The sequence below is a fragment of the Styela clava genome, chromosome 12, assembly GCF_964204865.1.
Source record: "Styela clava chromosome 12, kaStyClav1.hap1.2, whole genome shotgun sequence".
In the NCBI taxonomy this organism is placed as follows: domain Eukaryota; kingdom Metazoa; phylum Chordata; class Ascidiacea; order Stolidobranchia; family Styelidae; genus Styela; species Styela clava.
In genome coordinates, this window is record NC_135261.1 from 17,947,878 (window position 1) to 17,967,672 (window position 19,795).

At 37.5% G+C, this 19,795-nt stretch overlaps 1 protein-coding gene across 1 annotated transcript; it reads right to left on the bottom strand.

Annotated features, from left to right (window-relative positions):
* Positions 1–6,132: 6,132 nt before the first annotated feature.
* On the bottom strand, positions 6,133–19,541 carry LOC120329348 (uncharacterized). Its single transcript, XM_039395950.2, has 5 exons — positions 19,439–19,541; positions 9,710–9,849; positions 9,544–9,616; positions 7,623–9,329; positions 6,133–7,236 (listed from the first exon to the last, which is right to left on the bottom strand). The coding sequence occupies exons 1-5, from the start codon at positions 19,503–19,505 to the stop codon at positions 6,911–6,913; spliced, it is 2,313 nt and encodes a 770-aa protein (XP_039251884.2). The 5' UTR covers positions 19,506–19,541; the 3' UTR covers positions 6,133–6,910.
* Positions 19,542–19,795: the final 254 nt, after the last annotated feature.

The window sequence follows — 19,795 nt, forward strand, 5'->3', positions numbered from 1 at the left end:
GGACCACTCATCCTTGGCAATGGTTGATGTTGACAAACGTTGAATGAGCTTGATGCGTAATAAGTGAGGATCCATTTTTCCAACTTTTCTCGGTTTTCGTGGGTGAGTGGAAAAGGTGCCGAGGTTGGGATTGGCGGAGGTGGTTCTCGTATAGGGCATCCGCACGGGCCGACCATGTCCGATCCGGTGTGTATAGGAGACGAAGTTGTTTTAGACCTGTAACTCTCTTTATGTTCGCCAATTGTTGGGAAGGATCGAGATATGAGGCCGAGTGCTTTACAAGCCTGTTGAGATAGGTAGAGCCTATTCGTTGAGTCAGTGAAGTATACCAATTGGCGTGTTTCAATTATCGACGCGCTTGAAGGAGCTGATATTCTCAGCGAAAGTGCGCCTATGATCTGAATACGACGGCAGTCAGCTGCACTCATCTGCAATTTTACTGGGTTCAGATGCTGTGGGCCAAGACCCAGCTTTTCCAGTAGATTGATGCCAGCGAGGCATGACTGGCAGCCAGTGTCAGCTATGGCAGGGAATGTGACAGAACGTGTTGGGTTTGAAATTTGAGGGCTTGAGCCAATGAGACGAGTATCAGATGGGTCATGGAGGATTGAGACATTAACACTTGGCTGTGGGTCAGAGGCTCTTCTTTCCCAGATATCACACAGTTCGTTATAAATGTGATGGTCAAGTGTGACGCTGCTGGCCTCTGGACTTTGGGAAGAGCTGTCATCTACTGAGCAAAGTGTTGCAAGGATAGAGGCCGCGTCTTCAGTGTTTCCAGAATCATTGTGAGCTTTTCGTTTTGGGGAAGGAAAGACCTTACGATCCCGTTGTCGCAATTTCCATTCAGGTTGGCGGCATAAACTTCCAAAGTGATTTTTGATCCCGCATCTTGAGCATGTTTGGCCATATGCTGGACAAGATTTAATTCGATCTTTGTTGCTTCCATGCTTAGATTTCCCACAGTATTCGCAGGATTCGCGTTTGTCACGAGCCCTATCCCGTTGCTTTCGCTGGTAAGAACTGTTTATAGCAGCAGAGGTGTCATGTTCGGTGAGGCGATGTGCTGAGCGTTTGCCGCTTTCTTTTGCCTCGATGAATTTGATGGATTCCTCTAAAGTTATTTCCTCGTCGGCCTGTGAGAGGAGATCAAGACGGATGTCGTCATCATAGAGGCCCCAGACAAGTGCGTCGCGAATCATGGCGTTACTGTAGTCTACATGTGTTTGGGGGTCACATTGGCATTTAACATGAAAGCGGCAAGTGCTAGCTTGCCCACGCAGTCGTGCCACGAATGCTCGAATAGGCTCGTCTCGATCTTGTTGGAGCTTGTGTAGTTGAAGTCGAGCTACCAAGATGTTCTCCTTTCTGATCGCTAGAGACATTATGTTTTTTAGGATTGTGTTTTCATCTGATGTCGATAAATCATAGTATGTTCGTGTGAGGTCTCGTCGCAAATCTTCAGTACAGCAGTCTAAAAGTTGATAAGTAATATCAGGATCAGTTATTCTTGAAGCACATTTATATTCCTTCCATCTTTGTAAGAAATAAGTCCACTCCTCTGCAGTGCCTCTCGGTGCGATGGTTGGACGTTTTGGTTTTTCTACTCTTACAGTCTGGTTGATAGGAGTAGAGTGTAGGGCTTCCTTGTGGAGCTGAAGTAAGGCTACTGCTGCGTTATAGTCTGCATCATCAGGTGTAGAGTAATCACAACCGGTCCATGGGCATTGTACAGAAGGCATCGTTTGATTATGAGCATAGATAACTATCACTCACACACAAATAGAATCAATAGTCATGGGACATTTACTGTACATTTATTAAACAGTAATGCTCATAATAACTGTAAACAGAAAGAAACGAATGTTAATATATGCATGTAATGGGGATAATTATATAAATGTGACATAATTACATGGGAATTGGTTGTGAAGTCAGACATGCTGCTGAAATGCGTTGTGTTTGTTTGGTTTGGTGCTTTTTTAGTCGTGGATTATGTGATTAGATTGTAGAGGTTTCATTAGGACCTTGTACGTTTCTGCGTCACCTCTCTGCGGACCGGCAGTAACCTTTCCACGGACCGGCGATGGGCCGCGGCCCGGTGGTTGCCGACCACTGTATTAGACTACCAAGTAAATTAACCCAATATGATCACTGATCTTTCTGCATATCGACCACGCAAATGTCTTGAGACATGCGAAACATGGCACTTGTTGCTGCTGGGGTATATACAAGCAATAGCACAGAGCTTTCGAGATCCGACAAGTTCTCGGAACTTAGTATCTCATCTGTCTGACAGGAGTCGTCATCCGTCACTTAACGTCAATAATTGTCATCGTCAGTTCAGGTTCAACACTCCTGCCTATGAAGTAAAATATTCAATCTTCATTTTTTTTTATTATGAAATAATTAGTTCGCGTTGTTTGACCCGACTGCACGTAGAAATTGACGAATTCAGATGCATTTCTCGACAATATGTGGATAATTCTCTTTTTCGAGGCGAAAGTAAAACTTTTTTTGGAGAACATCACGCAAAACTTGTTTAGCTTAAAGTCCCAGTTTTGTAACATCGCCATTAATATATTCACACTGGATTAGAGGTGAACATATATCAGTATTATTGCCAATACCAACAAGAAAACACCGATACCGATAATATGTAATTATCATTTTGAGTCTAACGAAGAGACGGAATGAAATATTCGTCTGAAAACTGTATTTACAGGAAACAGTATTTCAGATAGAAAAACAGGTATTCCAGAAAATTAAAATATGATTTGTGATTCGAATGCATAAATGGCGTGTCAGTATGCTCACTAGTCAATACTATCGGTTTATTAGAAAATACGTTCGTTTCGCACTGGCCCTAGGAGTCGCGATGTTCAATCGGAAAGCTCACAGTGTGTTGGCTTCATGAAAGCACAGATGGTAATAAACAAATGTTTTTGAACCAATATATATATATGCGTACGCATGATATTATGACATAATGATATTTACAATTTCAAATTTGTTATGGAGTCTGTTCTCAATTTATCTTAACCAGGTTTGTTGTTTTCCAGTCAAGTATTGTTTGGTTATTTTTACTTCACAAAACAATTATATTGTATCGATAAATTCCCTTGGCAATTTCGAAATATTTCAAGACTTCAAAGACACCTTGAACTATATGGATACCCTGACTATATATTGTATTTTACACAACGGGAAAATTCGTTGTGCTATTTGATTAATATTAATTTCGTAACTACCATAAATAACTGGACACTAAATGGACCTATAGCATATATAATTGGTGAATGAATGTGCATGATGTCACCGTATATTGCTATTTCGTAGACTGTCGCAAACCTGCCTGTCGCCCGTTCACCCTTCAGCCTCAACGCCCACGTTAATGAAGAAACTTTAGAAAACTCTGTTTGATTTTATTCTCAGATTTCCACAATACACAGAATACAAATCTTAAAACATTTATCCAGACAAGCTTAGAATCATTTACATCGTAAAATATCGAAATATATCGGAGTCGTATTTATACGTCGATAATACATCGAATTAAATGCTGTGAACGTGAGCTCGTGATTCACGTTATAAACAGAAACTCCGAGTATCTCAATATGGGTAATTATGAACATCGCACGGATGGGAACTTACATATATATATATAATTAGTGTTTAAATATCGTGATAAAATAAATTTCAATTTGATAATGGCCGGACGAAACTTGTTATTTTCCTAAAAGTGGATTAATTTGATTCAAACGAAACTCGTTGTTCGAATTTTGGGAAAAATTAACTTTGTTTTCATATTTTTAACATGAAATGGGGTACATTTGGGGGTTAATTGCTATAGACCTATGAGTCGATTTGCTATTATCTTGTCCTCATTCAAAATGTGATAATAAAATTTTGATAGCGAAAATACCAGGGTCAGGGTAAAATCTGGGTATCCTAAAAAACTATAGTTATAAGTATTTTTGAAGTTTATGTATATATATTTATATTTGGTAATAACTTGAATTTAAAAAATATTATAGAGTTCAATATTGTGTTAAAACGTCATGGTACCAGAAAACGCCAGGTCACGTCACGGGTAATATCAGTTTCTACCCGCGAATGTGGGACGGGTTTAACTCAGAGTTACGATGAGGCAGTGGATGCCGCAAATATGATACCTCAATAACAAAAAATCATTCCGACATCCGTGTATTGACTTGTCTTCTAAAACATTATAGATCATATATAGCTGAATATATTGGCTTATTTTAGCCGATACCTATATACAAATATCGATATTGAAAAATATCGACGGTACATCTCTACGCTGAATGGTATACAGATTCCTTCGCTTCTTTCGACAAGGGAAGTCTTGAAAGCATTTGGAAAAGTTTTCACGAAGGTTCTCACACATTTGTATGAATAAACATGGCGATTTAGTTTATTTTGATATAAACGTCAGTTTTTAGGATTTACCGTATGATAAATACAATTTTTACCAAACCGTTCGCGTGCTGCGTTCAATAGGGCGTGCCACATTGGGTATGGTGCCGGTGTTGTGCACCCCTAGGCTATTGGACTTGATCAGTGATGACCCGTCAAGTTTTTTGATGACCTGCCAAGTTATAAATTGATGCAAAACACATTCTAACATTTCAGTAATAAAAAACTGATAATGAATCCGTTCTGAATTCAATCTAATAACAACCCGAAAATTACCAGAAAGTGTTACACATAACTTATATATACGGTGCCCATAAAGTCCTAAATTTTTTTGAAATTGCGACGGGAAATTTATCAATACCATTGTTTTGACGATCACGCAGATGTATTGAATGAAATAAAAACACTTGAACAATTTCTGATTAAAAAACAACAAACCTGGTTAAGATGTATTGAGAACTGACTTCATAACAAAATCGAAATTGTAAATGGACCTCATGGACACCCTGTATAATTGAATATTTCACATGATGTATTTATTATAAATGTTTTATTGTTTCTTGTTTTGCTATGTATATGAATTCATTTTACCTTTCTATGTCGTTTACTTTCTGTTACGCAGCGTCTGCTTCCACCGTTACGTACAGTAGCCTACTTGCTGCAATTTCGTGAGCTGCAGTTTTGCTTAACTACCGATTGTCCCAGTTTAGCGAACATGAGTGATTTTTTTAGTACTTTAAAAGAAAGTCTGGCGAAGATGAGAAAAAAGAGTTGGTATAGTTATTGTTATTCTTTTAGTCTGCATGTTCAAAAACAACTTTAAAAAGCATAAAGTATACATTAACGATCACAAAATTGAGTCTTATTTTAACGGCGGCAATTTATTTTCGTGTAGTGCGCCGTGATGCTTTGGCGACGTACGAACATAAAGTTGGGAACCGCTATGCTATAGTATACAGGCACGGCAACATAAAACATTTATGATATAACAATTGGGTGTAGAGGTGGCATAGGGTCCCCTGGCATATAGATTTCACTATCTGACAGGAGGTTTGGTATTCAGGCAGCTACATTAGTCGTGTATTTACAATCAAGTGCAATGTTTATGTAGAGGCTCGTTCTTTATTAGTGCTAAATTCGACACTTTTTTGACCAGAAAATTCGGCGCTCCAGAAGTGTGTGTACCAATATGAAGGTAACTATTTTCGTTCGCCTATTTTACATCAAGTTGTGTAAAGGGACTGAAGCCTATGGGCAGGGGGTATATTCACTTGGTTACACAGACAGTCCCCGAACTCGTAATACAAGTAAATTATTAAACTTATGGCCTAACCCTAATCTGGTACACATACTTTTGAATGACCGATAATCAGACATTGCTACCAAGGAAAGACTCGAAAATCTACATTAAGGTGTTCAAATGTCTTCAGACTACATGAGTAGAGATAAAAGTGCCAATAATTCTATAAACTTTGATATAGAAATTCTGAAACTTAAAAAGTGTGCCGTGGATCAATGGTGGTAGTGTTTGAAAGTATATCTGTCGGTCTGTATACGAAACATTGTGGAACATACGAATCATCTATTTATTTCTCGCAAATTTTTCTTGTTACAGAGATTTCCACTTGGACGCGTATGAACCAAGGGCGGCAGCAAAATGTTTTTGGGTGTATAGACAAACTATATGTTACTTTGCAGTTTATTATTTCTCCGAATAAAATGCGGTTAAGAAAAAAAATTATAGACTCAAGTTAATAACCAAAATATTGAAATAACAATGTAGTAGTCAGACGTGACGTCAATGCGACTGGAAATCGATCGAAATTATAATGCTCTCAAAGTGAAATGTTCTTTTAAACTCTGTGAATTGGTTTGCCATAGCATTTTTAACGCCTTATCAACAGTTCATATGCATAAAAATTTATGTTTTTGTACAGGAATATCATAAAATCGAGTACCAAATATTGCCTCAGTCCTGATATGAATGCTCATGAAGCTCAAAACTACATATTGTCATTAAACGACTTGCGGACAAAACGCAACTGCGAGTTGTTAAATAATACGGACATTGATTAAATATTTGTGACCCACAGTCTCTTCTTCCATAATAAAAATAAAATTTTTGACTAATTTAATAGTGAGCGCCATCCCTGGTCGAAATAAACAGTTAACGAGAAAACGGTCAATGATCTGAAGAATTTCTCGGTTTTCTTTGAATATCAATGAGAATATCGCCTGGAGAAGTACTCAACCAAAGTAAAATTAATATTCTTATAGATATATATATATACTTTATATATAGCAGTATACACATTAGGGCAGGTCTGATGAAGCCTCAATTATTAAAACTACAAGCTTATATCTCGCCAATTGGTAGATCATTCGGACACTGCGTAGGCTATTATCTGTAAAAGTATTTGAGTGCCATCCATACAAATTGTGAAAGTATTTGTAATAATCTTATTTCAGTTCATGTTATGCAGATTACAGAGGCATCTTCGCTGTGATCACAATTGTGGGATTCCCATCCACTATTGGAACAAGAAGCTACGTTAGTTTCGCTTCCTGAACACGCAACATCATCCAGCCAAATTTTCATACTGGATTGACCCATGCCGTAGTGAGCTGAACTGGGTGCTGAACTCGCTCCTTTGAAACCAAGCATGTGACAAACTACTCTGGCATCCGGTATACCCCATGAATCGTCACAAACCGTCCCCCAGACTCCATTGTGAAACACTTCCACTCGACCATAACTGCTGGCGCTCCGCCCAACTAATCTGACACCCGTTAGTTCTGAAAAATTCAAAAAGCAAAAATTATGTCGTCTAAATTCGAATACTGGAATCAGAAATTTTCAGGGTGACGTAATCATGCCCATATGTCACAATTTTCGAAGAGAAACCTTATTACCTAACGGTCACTAAATACCGTGGTTTTTACAAGACCATCATATCTATTGCACTGATTCAAATCATTTTGTCTAGTTTATACCTTTGAAGTTCCCGGCCATGACTTCAATGTTGTATACATACATATATATATATATTTCATGTTGCAACCGATCCTTTAAATAAGTCGTCACTCTTAGAGCACGCAGGTTTGAAATTACGGACTCAGTGCATAATAATATTATTTCAAATATAATAAGTTGAAATATAAATTGAGCAAGCGGTACTAACCATCAATCCGCTCTTTCATGCGATCCATCTTTGCTTGTAAATTTGCCGAAGATTGTATTTCGCCTTTTATTCCCTTCTGTCCTTTCAATCCGGTTTCTCCTTTTATTCCTCGAACCCCATCGTTCCCATCTGTGCCGTTAAATCCCGCATTCCCTTTGATCCCATCAATACCGGATGTGCCCTTGGAGCCACTATTTCCTTTGATGCCTTTTGGACCGGCATAGCCGCGTAGCCCCGGTAAACCTTTAGGGCCCATATTTCCTTTGAGCCCTCTCGGGCCAATAGAGCCTTTACTTCCTGAAGGACCCGTTTCTCCCTTCATTCCCTTCATTCCGTCAATTCCAGAAGAACCTTTTTTACCAGTGTTTCCTTTTAAACCTATAGGGCCAACTGGGCCGTTGCTTCCGACTATACCTTTTAATCCAGGGGGACCTCGAATTCCTCGCTGGCCTTTTATGCCCTTTTCGCCTTGTTCTCCAATTCTTCCTTTTTGACCTTTCATACCTTGTAGGCCTACTCCATTTTTGCCCGGAAAACCTGGCAACCCTTTTTCTCCTTTTCTTCCCATTGGACCCGCCGTACCATTTAACCCTTTATGCCCCACTGGGCCCATTAACCCAATCGGTCCGGTTCTACCTTTCAGTCCAGGTTCCCCTTTGGATCCATGAATTCCGGGAGATCCGGTAGGTCCAAGAGGCCCCGGTTCACCTTTTATACCCCGTAAACCAGCTCGCCCCATATTTCCCATGCCACCTTTAGCCCCCGCTTGACCTTTACTTCCCTTTTTGCCGTCTTCACCCCGGTTTCCCGGTGAGCCATTTGTCCCATTTTTACCCGCAATGCCCTTTTCTCCAGTTTCACCTTTGATACCCCGGTCTCCCTTATAACCCGTTTGTCCAGGCATACCGTTCATTCCCTTTTCTCCTTTTTTCCCCGAGTTTCCTTTTAAACCCACTGAGCCAACTGGCCCGTCGTTTCCGACTATACCTTTCAATCCAGGTGGGCCTCGAATTCCCTGTTGGCCTTTAACGCCCTTTTCGCCTTGTTCTCCAATTCTTCCTTTTAGGCCCTTCATACCTTGTATGCCTATTCCATTTTTGCCCGGAGCCCCTGTCAACCCATTGTCTCCTTTTCTCCCTATTGGTCCCGACGTACCATTTGACCCTTTATGTCCCACTGGGCCCATTGACCCAATTGGTCCGGTGCTACCTTTTTCTCCAGGTTCTCCTTTGGATCCATTCAGTCCTGGAGATCCGATAAGTCCACGAGCTCCAGATTCACCTTTTATACCGCGTGAACCAACTTCTCCCATATTTCCTTTTTCACCCTTAGTCCCCGCTTGACCTTTACTTCCCTTTTGGCCGTTTATGCCCGGAATTCCTGATAATCCATTTATTCCATTTTTACCATTGGTACCCTTTTCTCCGATTTCACCTTTGATACCTCGTTCTCCCTTGTATCCCGTTTGTCCAGGCTTGCCGTTCATTCCGATTCCTCCTGTTGTCCCTTTTGGACCCATTGAACCGGTATCTCCTTTTAACCCACGCTGCCCCTTACACCCTTTTTCACCATTTTTGCCAGGAAGACCAACTCCAGTATATCCCTTAATTCCTTGTTTCCCCCTTTCACCTTTGTTACCCTTTTCACCTTTTTCCGCGGCACTGAGTGCTTTTTCGTTTTCTGTGTATATGTAATGCTCTACATAACCTGTGAAAAAAACATTTAGGGTTACAAGCACTGTTTCCATTGTTGTGGTTTGAACTATATAACTATGACTTTCATCGTCTTATTTCGTATTCAGTGTTCAATCTGTTCATAAATAAACGCCGAAATGCTCGTCTTACAAAAAGCCCCATGGCGCTTATTATGCCATCATAAAAAAACAAATATTTTTTTACAATATTGCAAATGTTCAACTTACTTCCAATAGATTGATTTCTCTCTTCATTTATCTTCACTATTGAGTCAGTATTCATATTGACTTGCGAGTTTATCTACAACAAAAGGTAAAATTTATAAAAAAAAATTGTTCAAAAATGTTTGTATTTGGTAATAATTAGCAGTAATTTTATTCACACAGTACCCACCTGCATAAGATAGACAAAGCAAGCTCCAGTAAGAACCAGGTGAACAGCCAAACAGATACCAAACATGTACTGAAAACATTTGCGCTTTTTGTTGCTGACGCTCACTCTTCCCCAAGATTCTGACAATACTTCTATGCGATCTAGTTAAACACAAAAGATTACAATTACATTCTGTACAAAATGACGTTTTTACATCCATATATGTGTCGAGTTAGAATTACAGAAGAAATTGCGTAGCATATACATTCATAATGACCGAAAACAACTTTTTGGACCCCAAATCAAAATTTAATCGTAATTCTAACAGTTTTCCACACTTGTGTCAATTTTCTTTCGGCGCTTTTTTGAACAATGGTTTTTGTTATTCTGTACCTAATAAGTTAACATTCTTATTTTTCATACTCGTACCGCTTTCTGTTTTTCTATATATATGTATATAAAGGCATTGCACATTTATATTTTCTAGAATAATCAAGTACAGCGAGGACTATCATGCGAAACCGGTTTTTAATAAATTTGAAAAAAATAAACGAAGTTCTTTGTTTTTGAATATTACTACTTTAATGCGAAATAACAAATAAGAGATTTCTTCCTACCAAACGCAAATCGGGTCAGACATATAAATTGAACTAATTTGACAATATTTTCCTGATTCATATGCAAATATAAATCTCAATTTAGTGGTAGGATAAATTTTGAAACAAGTCATGTTCGCATTATGGCTGGGAATTTCAACGAAAACTCTTCAACCGGTTTATCGCAGTGTGATGGTGAGGTAATAGAAAAGATTTAGGATTGTTACGTCACAGCCGTTCCAGGGTAATTTCGAAGTTCTGGAGAATGTAATTATCGTGATATGTATATCCAGTTTTAAATATGTTGCGAGAATGGCGCAAAAACATAATATGTGTGTTTCTGCTACTAGTGTATTATCGCAGTGTGCACGACGATTAATATTGTAAATTCAAAGCATTCGTCACTACTAAACGAAAATGTCGCTATGTTTATATATTCCTCAACAGAGTGCGCGTTTGTGGAATGACATGGAATAGACGCTCTTGTAATAAAATCGAGAAAATTACATTCTGACCGGAAACTAGTTATTAACTTGTCTTTGCCAAATTTCATATTCAGCTACACAAGTACTTCGATTATTTCTTTACAATTTCTTGGTGTTTAACAATTGAAATGATATTTCCTTATAAATTAAACTTCATGGGATATACATTTGTAATGAACTACGGTAATCACTAAACTAAAGAAATTGTACGGTATAAAAATGATTATTACCTAAGATGTTAGTTAACGGTTAAAAAAATCGCAATCATTAACCGTTTAACGATTCCCAGCCCTTGTTCCCATCTATCGGAAAGTACTTCGATACTAGACGTATATATGCCTACAGTACAGAGAAAAATATGAATGATATGAAAATATGAATTTTTCTTTCTGTTTTCAAGAATGGTTTATTTCATTTTTTACATACGATAATGCTCATGTAGCCTATATGGTTTTGTTTTTTATCAATTCCCCATGAAAAATCAGTTTTGAAACAAAAACTTGTTTCAAATCGATTTTTTCTATTAACATACCTCGTTGCATCGCCGTGGAACTACACTAAAATGTTGCTATTTAGCAGTTGCAGACGCTGCCGGAATATTAATTTCAAAAATGTAAGAAAAAATTCTTGCTTAGACTTCCATTTCCATCGCGTAACTTCATCGCTAAGTTGGAACATACACCAAATTCATAAAATTTTATCAGGAATGTTTATCCGAGATATCAGGGATACGCTTTGAACAAAAAAGGCAAGAAATACCTCGAAACATCGCTCACGGCTCTACTACAATTCAAAAGCAGACCTCCTCACTGCATAAATACAATAATAGAGAATATACTTAGATACGCGGCAACGTAGGTTCGAATCAGGTTCGGGTTTAAACGATGAGACTGTTTAGGCTGTGCTAATTGTAAGACCTTTCTGTAACAATGACGCCATAATCAATCTGTTATGGCGTCATACGAGCATGAACATTTTTAAATGGTGTGAATCACAAATTTTGGCTACAGGCAGATGAACATTTTTAAATGGTGTGAATCACAAATTTTGCCTACAGGCAAGATACATACATAAAAAAAAGTCGGGGCATTAGAAAACCTGACATTATGATACTCGTTTTAGTGAATAATATAGATTTTAAATGAATTAGTATTTATAGCCTTATATATATCGATATTTATTTTCCTAAAATAAAATGTGAGATGAGAAACGGGATGTAATAATGTGCGAGAGGATTGCTGGACTTCTCGCCGTCGAAGGGTGGTTCACATAATGGATTATATCGGTTGCGTTTTCCAGCGACCCAAATTTTTTAAAACACAAATTTTGTAAAATCCCAAGAATATGCTCAAATACTGGGCGGTATGTAATGAATATGCCTCTAATGGTCAAAAAATTCACTGGCTCACTAATAAAGCAGATGCCAAGTTTTCACGCTGTTATACTTCCCACATATGCTCAATTACAATTGAGCTTTAATACAAATATAAAATAAACAATAAAATTTAATAGAAAACAAAAGCAGTAATTTTTAGGTTTTTGTTGAAAACCCAAGAAAATTTTGAGGCAACGCAGTTTCGGGTCGCGACACATAAGTTAGGAAACACTGGACTAAAATTAGTATACCTGCTAGAATTAACAAAACACCTTTGCGACAGATAAACATTGGAAAAATGAAAAGTGTGATCACTCCTCTTTGGCACTCCGAGAAACCGCGGGCCATTGAATACCAACCATATTTACGTAACTCCCAATTTAACGACGGAAGACAAGTTTCCTAATAAAGCAATTCAACTTGAGACGAAAATTAATTTAGCCCTTTTCATCAGACTGACGGAAAAACTGTGCGAACCGACACCGGTACCCGAACCAACAATTGGGAACCACTGGACTTAAACACGAACGTGTATATTTTTAGACAACTTTTAGGATATAAGCCTATTTGTATACAAGATGAATCTGTTACGTGATAATGAGAGACAACATTCCAAAACCCGGGATTTTAGTTTAATATTTTATGACATCATAACAGAAATTTAAGATTTGCCAGTTGTTGAATATAGTCAGCTCGCGGCTGCTACACTAGGCTAGAGGTAATGTGATAATGCGCTACGTCAGAGTGGTCAGTGGACCAAACTGCGGCTTGAATGATTTTAGCGTACACTACTAAACTATTGGCAGATATTTGTATTTATTAGCAGAACAATTTTTATTTATTTTTAAACTATTCAAACTGGAAATAGTCCTTTTCCTGATAACGATGTCGGGATTGATGTTTTTTTAAATCACGGTATTTCATTGTTGCATAAACGTCAAGACGGTGGCCATATGGGAATGGCGTCCTGTGATCGGTAAAAGGAGAATAAATTGTCTTGTGCAGACAGGACCGAGCCGATGAGATGAGCTCGCGTCAAGTAACTCCTCATTTGAAGAGACGTTTTATGTCTTCATTTTAGTCAAAACACTCTACTATTTTCAAGCGTTGCACGGACAGTGACGAACCGCAGAGCTGACTTAGCGCCGCGCTATCCAGTTTTTTTTTTTTTTATCTGGGTCCGAGGTCCCGACTCAGACGGAACGGACGGAGTTGTTTTTTGATGGTAGTACTAGGCCTGCTCACGCTACAAGTAATAATTTAATCATACAATGAGTGTGGAAAAATGGTGACCGAAATAATCCGAGCGGAAACGTATTTCCTGACCCACAACAACGTTGAACCATAGTGTCTGATGTGTTTCTAAGTAATATCTGTCACGATATAATTTTAAGCGACATTACAAAACCAAACACGAGAAAAGATACCGAAAAAACCACGATATTTCTCGGGAAGCAATTTCAAAATAACTAAAGGCACTATATTAGTGTCTTTGAAGAACTTATTAAAACGATGAACTCTCATTTTTGAATATATTTAAAGTGTGTAAACTCGTGATGTTTTGATCACTTTTGGGTTTTCTCCGACTGCGGCTCGCGAGACCCCCTCAAAGTTTTTGCAGTCCTTCAACCTCGAAACCTTGGACCACCCTGCGCTACGTCATCGGTTTGCTATATCTTGAAGTTCATGAAAGTTGCTTCGGTCTGGTATTTAGGGATAGTTTTTGAAGGATTTTATGAACACAAACAACTAGGAAAACGCCCTGCGTACTCACATGATAATTTTTTATGTTTTATGTTTTTTATGTTTAAAAATTTATATTTTATCAATATAACACGCTCTGCACACCCTGCACCGAAATAAGACTAAGATTAAATATAAAGAATAAAACTTCGCGGGGTTATTTTGCCTTTGTGACGTCACAACAGTCCCACGCTACAATGATAATTCATTATGACGAAACAATTGAACAAATTTGCATGTCATACAAAATCTCCATTTTTATGGGTTTCGGAATTCTTAAAATAAAATCTGAGTTAACAGACAGGTGCGCAGCATTACATAAATACTTATTTTATAAATAAAAAACTCGAAACCGCCAAAATTGACTTACGCAATTCGGTTATTAGCCTGACGTTATTATGTTATGTGCAATACAACGCCTTTTCATATTTCCCAAGTGCCAAATCGATAGTGACTACCAGTACCAATCTGTCGTTTTAAAATAAAACTACTAGACTCAAATGCATTAAAATGCGGATATTCACCTATAGTTACCAGTATGACTAATATTTTTTTTATTCATGGACGTTCATTCGTGACAATTCCCAATTTCCTTATTTTTTGAAGTCTAAATAAGTGCCTAGCATATCATGTGATAAGCACGTGCGACTCCTTGCCCTCATTCCCTTAGCCAACATGTTTTTTAGCTTTAAAAAGCATAAAATACACATTTACGATCACAAAACTGAGTAATTTTAAGACGAAAATGCACCATGAGGTATTTCCCTGATAATTTGGCGCCGCATTATCGAGAAGTTTGCATTGTATATAGCGAACTTTTCTAGTTTCGGGGGAAAGACTTTAAATTTATCTTGGAATAGGAGTCCAATATGAAAAATTATCGCTTATAAAAATCTGTTGTGACATTAGCAATTTTTCGAGGTTCGAATTTAATGAAAATTGAGAATTTTAAAATAATCGAACCATTCGAACTTTACGATGCTAGAGGCAAAAATTTAAAATTGCCTTTCAATAGAGGGATAATCTAAAAACGTATCGGAATTAAAAATTGTGGTGATATCTCGAGATTTTCTTATGTTTTTTGTGGTTCGAACATTGTCAATTTTGTAAAATCGAAAGTTTATTTAGATATTATTTCGTGTTATTTCGAACTTTTCTGGGGGCAAAATTTGAATCTACCTTTGAATAGAAGATTAGTATAAAAACTCATTGCAACTAAAAAAAATGTGGTGACAACAATTTTTTAAACTTTTTGAGATTGGAATATTACAAATTTTGTAAAATTTGAACATTTTGGTAAGATAATCAAATTAGTCAAATATTGCCCAATAATTTATGAATGATCTTATCCCTAGACTTTATCTTTACATCTTGATACGATATCCTAGAAAGATAGTAGGTAGGTATTTACGGTACCAATACCGCACGTTTTAGCTGCATATTTTTAATCATTTTCAGCCATGGACTTCAGACTACTAAATCGCGGTGGGCGAGTGTGCATCTGCATTCAGGAGCAGTATAACAATTAAACATAAACAGAACAAAAAGCGCGGGCTAACTTTATTCAAGTACTACCATGGTAGTAGATAGTTTACCAACGAAATGACAATGAGTAGCGCACATTACATCAAATCTCAAAAACTTTTATTTGTACTTCAACTTTTTCTCGCCCTGTATTTGGATTTGTCAAATCGTTTTCAACTCGAGTTGATGAGCTAGCCTAGCTATTGGACTTTTCGTTATTTTTATTTTTTTTGATGCCAAAACTGATCGAATTGGGAATTCAGGAGATATAATAATGAATCGATGATTTCTAAAAAATCAAAAAATTCATTTAAGTGTTCCGCAAAAAGATTATATTACTCTACAGTTCAAAAAAGTTTGAAAATAGCTGATCTGGAGTCTACAACATTACAATTCTCTACACCAGGGGTATGCGACGGTTCCATTACATTTGAATCCACGTACATTTGAATGCTATTGCACCTATGGAATTTTTTTTGTTTTACGGATATTTGAACCTATACTAACCCTAACCCATGGGTTTTAGCACCCGCTTATAGATTGAACCCGCGGATATACACATGGGTTCAAATGTACGGTCACCGCGTGCGATCCTCTACATGAGGGCCAGATACAAGTAACTGGATGAAGCCGCGCGCCACAACTTTTTAACATGGGCTTTCTAGTAATTGACGGCACAAACATTTTGGTTATTGATCTTATGATATGCGTTCGCGCAAGCTAGTTTCGGGCATTGTAACGTCATATTAACAAATTGGACCCAGGTATTGGCTTTGCAACGCGAAACAATTGGGATAACTCACGCGTTCCATATTAAACTTACGGTAAGTAAAAAACTCGTTTCGCCGGGCCGCAGACCATTCAAAATTGGCACTTATCCGCGGGCCGCACAATTTTTCTTGCACACTCCTGCTCTACACCAGTGCTCCGCAACGATGTGTGCCGCGAGACGATGCCAGGTGTGCCGCACAGGAATTGCAACTTTTCTCTTCTTTTTACAAATAATTTTTTATCTTTTGTTAATTTTGCGTTAGTCTACCACTCTACTCTACTAACGTAAAGTTAACCTGCTTTTACGTTAGCTTGAGCGACACCAATTAAAATTCCTGACACCCCCCCCCCCTCCCCGCTGTGCATTTGTGACGTAACAAGGAGTAGGCCTATATGACAAGCATGTATATTGTGAAACCTATTGTCGAGGCTAAAACAAAGCACGTGTAGTAATCCAATATAAATGAAGTGTGAGTTTGCAGAATCAGTGACCAGTGGTCTTTAATTAATAAAGTCAAGGAACGTTAAAGTTTTGCAAAATGGATACATTTTTAAAAAGAACAGCTGATACTGAGCAACATATTGTACCAAGCACAAGCAAGGTTGAAAAAAAAAACTTGTTAAAAGCAAATACAGGGAAGATTACGTCAAATATGGATTTTCTTGCTGTGGTAACGGAGATGCTCCAAAACCAGTCTAGGTTATTTGGGGGGGAGCAACTTTCAAATAAAGCAATGTTTTCGAGTAAACTTATGCACCACTCAAATACGAAACTTGCAGTTCATGCACGCAAAAATATAAATTATTTTCAGCGGTTGTTAAGTCAAAATAAGAAGCAAGAGTGCTCTGTGAAGTCGTCTTTTACAGCCTCAGAAAAAGCATCAGAAGCTAGTTATCGTGTTGCAAAATTGATTGCGCGTCACGTAATGATCCTAATATATATAGAGCGATTGTGCTCATTAAAACAACCACAAATCTCTCATTGTTATATGAACATAAAACAAAGTTACACATTGTATTTTTCGTTTGTTGTGGTGTGCCGTCAAATTTGGCAAGTTTTATAAGTGTGCCGAAAGTTAAAAAAAGGTTGCGGAGCACTGCTCTACACTACAGCTTTAGCAGATTTTCGCGTACGGACGTCCGCAACTATTACTATCAATTCAGCAGGGATGGCGAACCTTTTTCAATGAATGAGTCAAAAATTATATTTTTAACGCGGAACAGAAGAGAGTGGGTCACAGATTTTAATCAATGTTTTTATCTATAAGAAACTTCTGAAAAAAATCTTATAAGTTTATATTGGTGTTAGTGTAGTTTTGGGCTTTACTTATGCAGCACTTTAATTGGGGACTTTTTAACTGGACTTGATTTTATGAAATTAGAGTACGAAAACACGCATACGAATTACCAAGAACGTTTAGGATGATGCGGCAAACTATTTTACGGTTTCAAAGAGTTTGGTGGGAATTCCACTCAAGTAGTATTATATTTTTCGATCAGCTTTCAACCACATCAATGCACTTTTACACCTCCCCATTGTTATTTCAGATTTTTAGGTTTTTATTTCAAGTCTGAAAGATGATGCTTTCTCAACGGCATTGTAGGCGGGAAACTAATAAAATGCAAAGTAGCATCGAGTTCTCGTATAACCCCTAAAATAGTCTGTAGAGTGTAGATGCACTTCCGTTAGAGAAAAGACGTTGCGAGAAATTGCCAAATCAATTGCATTGTAATGCCATGAACGATGTCAGAGCTAATAGCTGAATAACGGTACACAGCGGTGCAGACAATGCGTCCAAGATTCGGGGTTTTGAAAATTACCATACCGGCCCGGTAATTAACAATTTGAATATGAGTGATCACAGCCCTGACTGTTCAACTGACGGTACATTATAATAGTATAGTTAATGTTGGATTAATTTAAGGCCGGTTTTATCACTGATATGTTAGCATATTTTATTTATTTTAGTCGTGCCTTGGCGGGTCACGAATAAAACGCGGTTGGTAACTTTGTGACACGCGGGTCAGTGGTTCGCCATCCCTGAATTCTATTGAACCCAACTCGAAATAACTTAAATAATGTTTTTTTAGTTATATACGAATGATAAGGCGGGGAGTTGGGAAATGAAATCGAAGATATTAGATAACTTGATTTGCATAATACACATCATAGGAATTTTTATAAAAACAGTGCTTCCCAACCTCTTTTTGTACAGACCTCTAAATTTTTATTCAAAGTCGTGTAGGCCCCCAAGTGTTTATTAAAGATATTCAAGTTAAATCACTTGCTGTCTCAATATAAGTACACAAAACAAAAAGTTTTTACAAAATAAATTTAAGTTTTCAAACCTATAACAAAATTTATTGGTAAAAAGACTAATTCAGTTCTTAGTTACACCGTTACACGCATGTTCGAATACGACAGCCTGCTAGTGTCTACATAAGACTGTTTCTACATTTAAGCGGTCACGAACTTTTTGTGATCCAATTTTAACATTAATCCAAGCACTAATTTAACATGTGCTGTTTCGTGTATTTCAGTTTATCCAACAACGTATGAAAATTTTTATTGAAATTTTTATTAATTATTTGTCTCTAACGAAACTGTGAATTTTTTTTATTATAACTGATTTTTTTTTGCATTGGCTGATAGGCAATCTCGACTGAGTATATACATAATTACATATATAAGGTATTCTGTACTGGTAACGAAGCCATATCGGTACCAGTACAACCGGTAGCATAGGTTACCTTTGCCGTTTACTGGAAATTTGAACCTAGGGTGTCGCTACTCGATAACCAGCTTTGGTTCCCCGCGACTTCCCTTCCCCAGTAAAATTAGGTAATTATCACTTTTTCGTAATTTGTGCTCGATTATTGTTGATTTTATTGGTTTGAAAAAAAAAGGACTTGACTTGGCAGAAAGTGCAACAACTTTAATGAAAGGTACTCATCCAATATAATTAGCACTTAATCTATAGACCCCACTTAATTGCACTGTGGACCCCTAGGTGTCCATCTGGACCCCGTTAGAGAGACCTGGACTTAAGTCACGAGCATTAAGTCTCTGATGAACGAAACGAAAATTTTATATTGAAATTAAAAGTTCCTTTGTTTTCAACATTTGCATAAAAATTCTTGACTATGTGACTATTTCAAAGGGTAAATGTTACCGTAAAACTTTAAATATATAGGTATGAACCAAGCAGGTTTGAGCAGTAGAAATTTTGGATATAATCAGGTATAAACTACTTGCCTTTATTCTCGCCAAAACGCATTGTTGAGTCAGGTCTTCGTTCCATCATCATTGTGTTATCAGCCATCACACTATCTATTTTGTCTAACTACTATGATATGCTGTTAAATATCGTAAAAATTTGCAAAATAAATTATCTTAGACTGCAGAGAAATTGAGGAATACATTTTGTTAACTTCTATATCTGACATGGGCAAACTACATGGGTCCGTTGGGCACTTCAATCTGGCCCGCCCGATGCGGCCACAACCAAATTGAAATTTTGATGTTTTAGCTAAAAAAAATAGCTCAAGGAATTTGTTGAGATTGCAATTAAATTTAGTTTCGGCACGAAGCTTACTGTTGTCCACTTTTGCC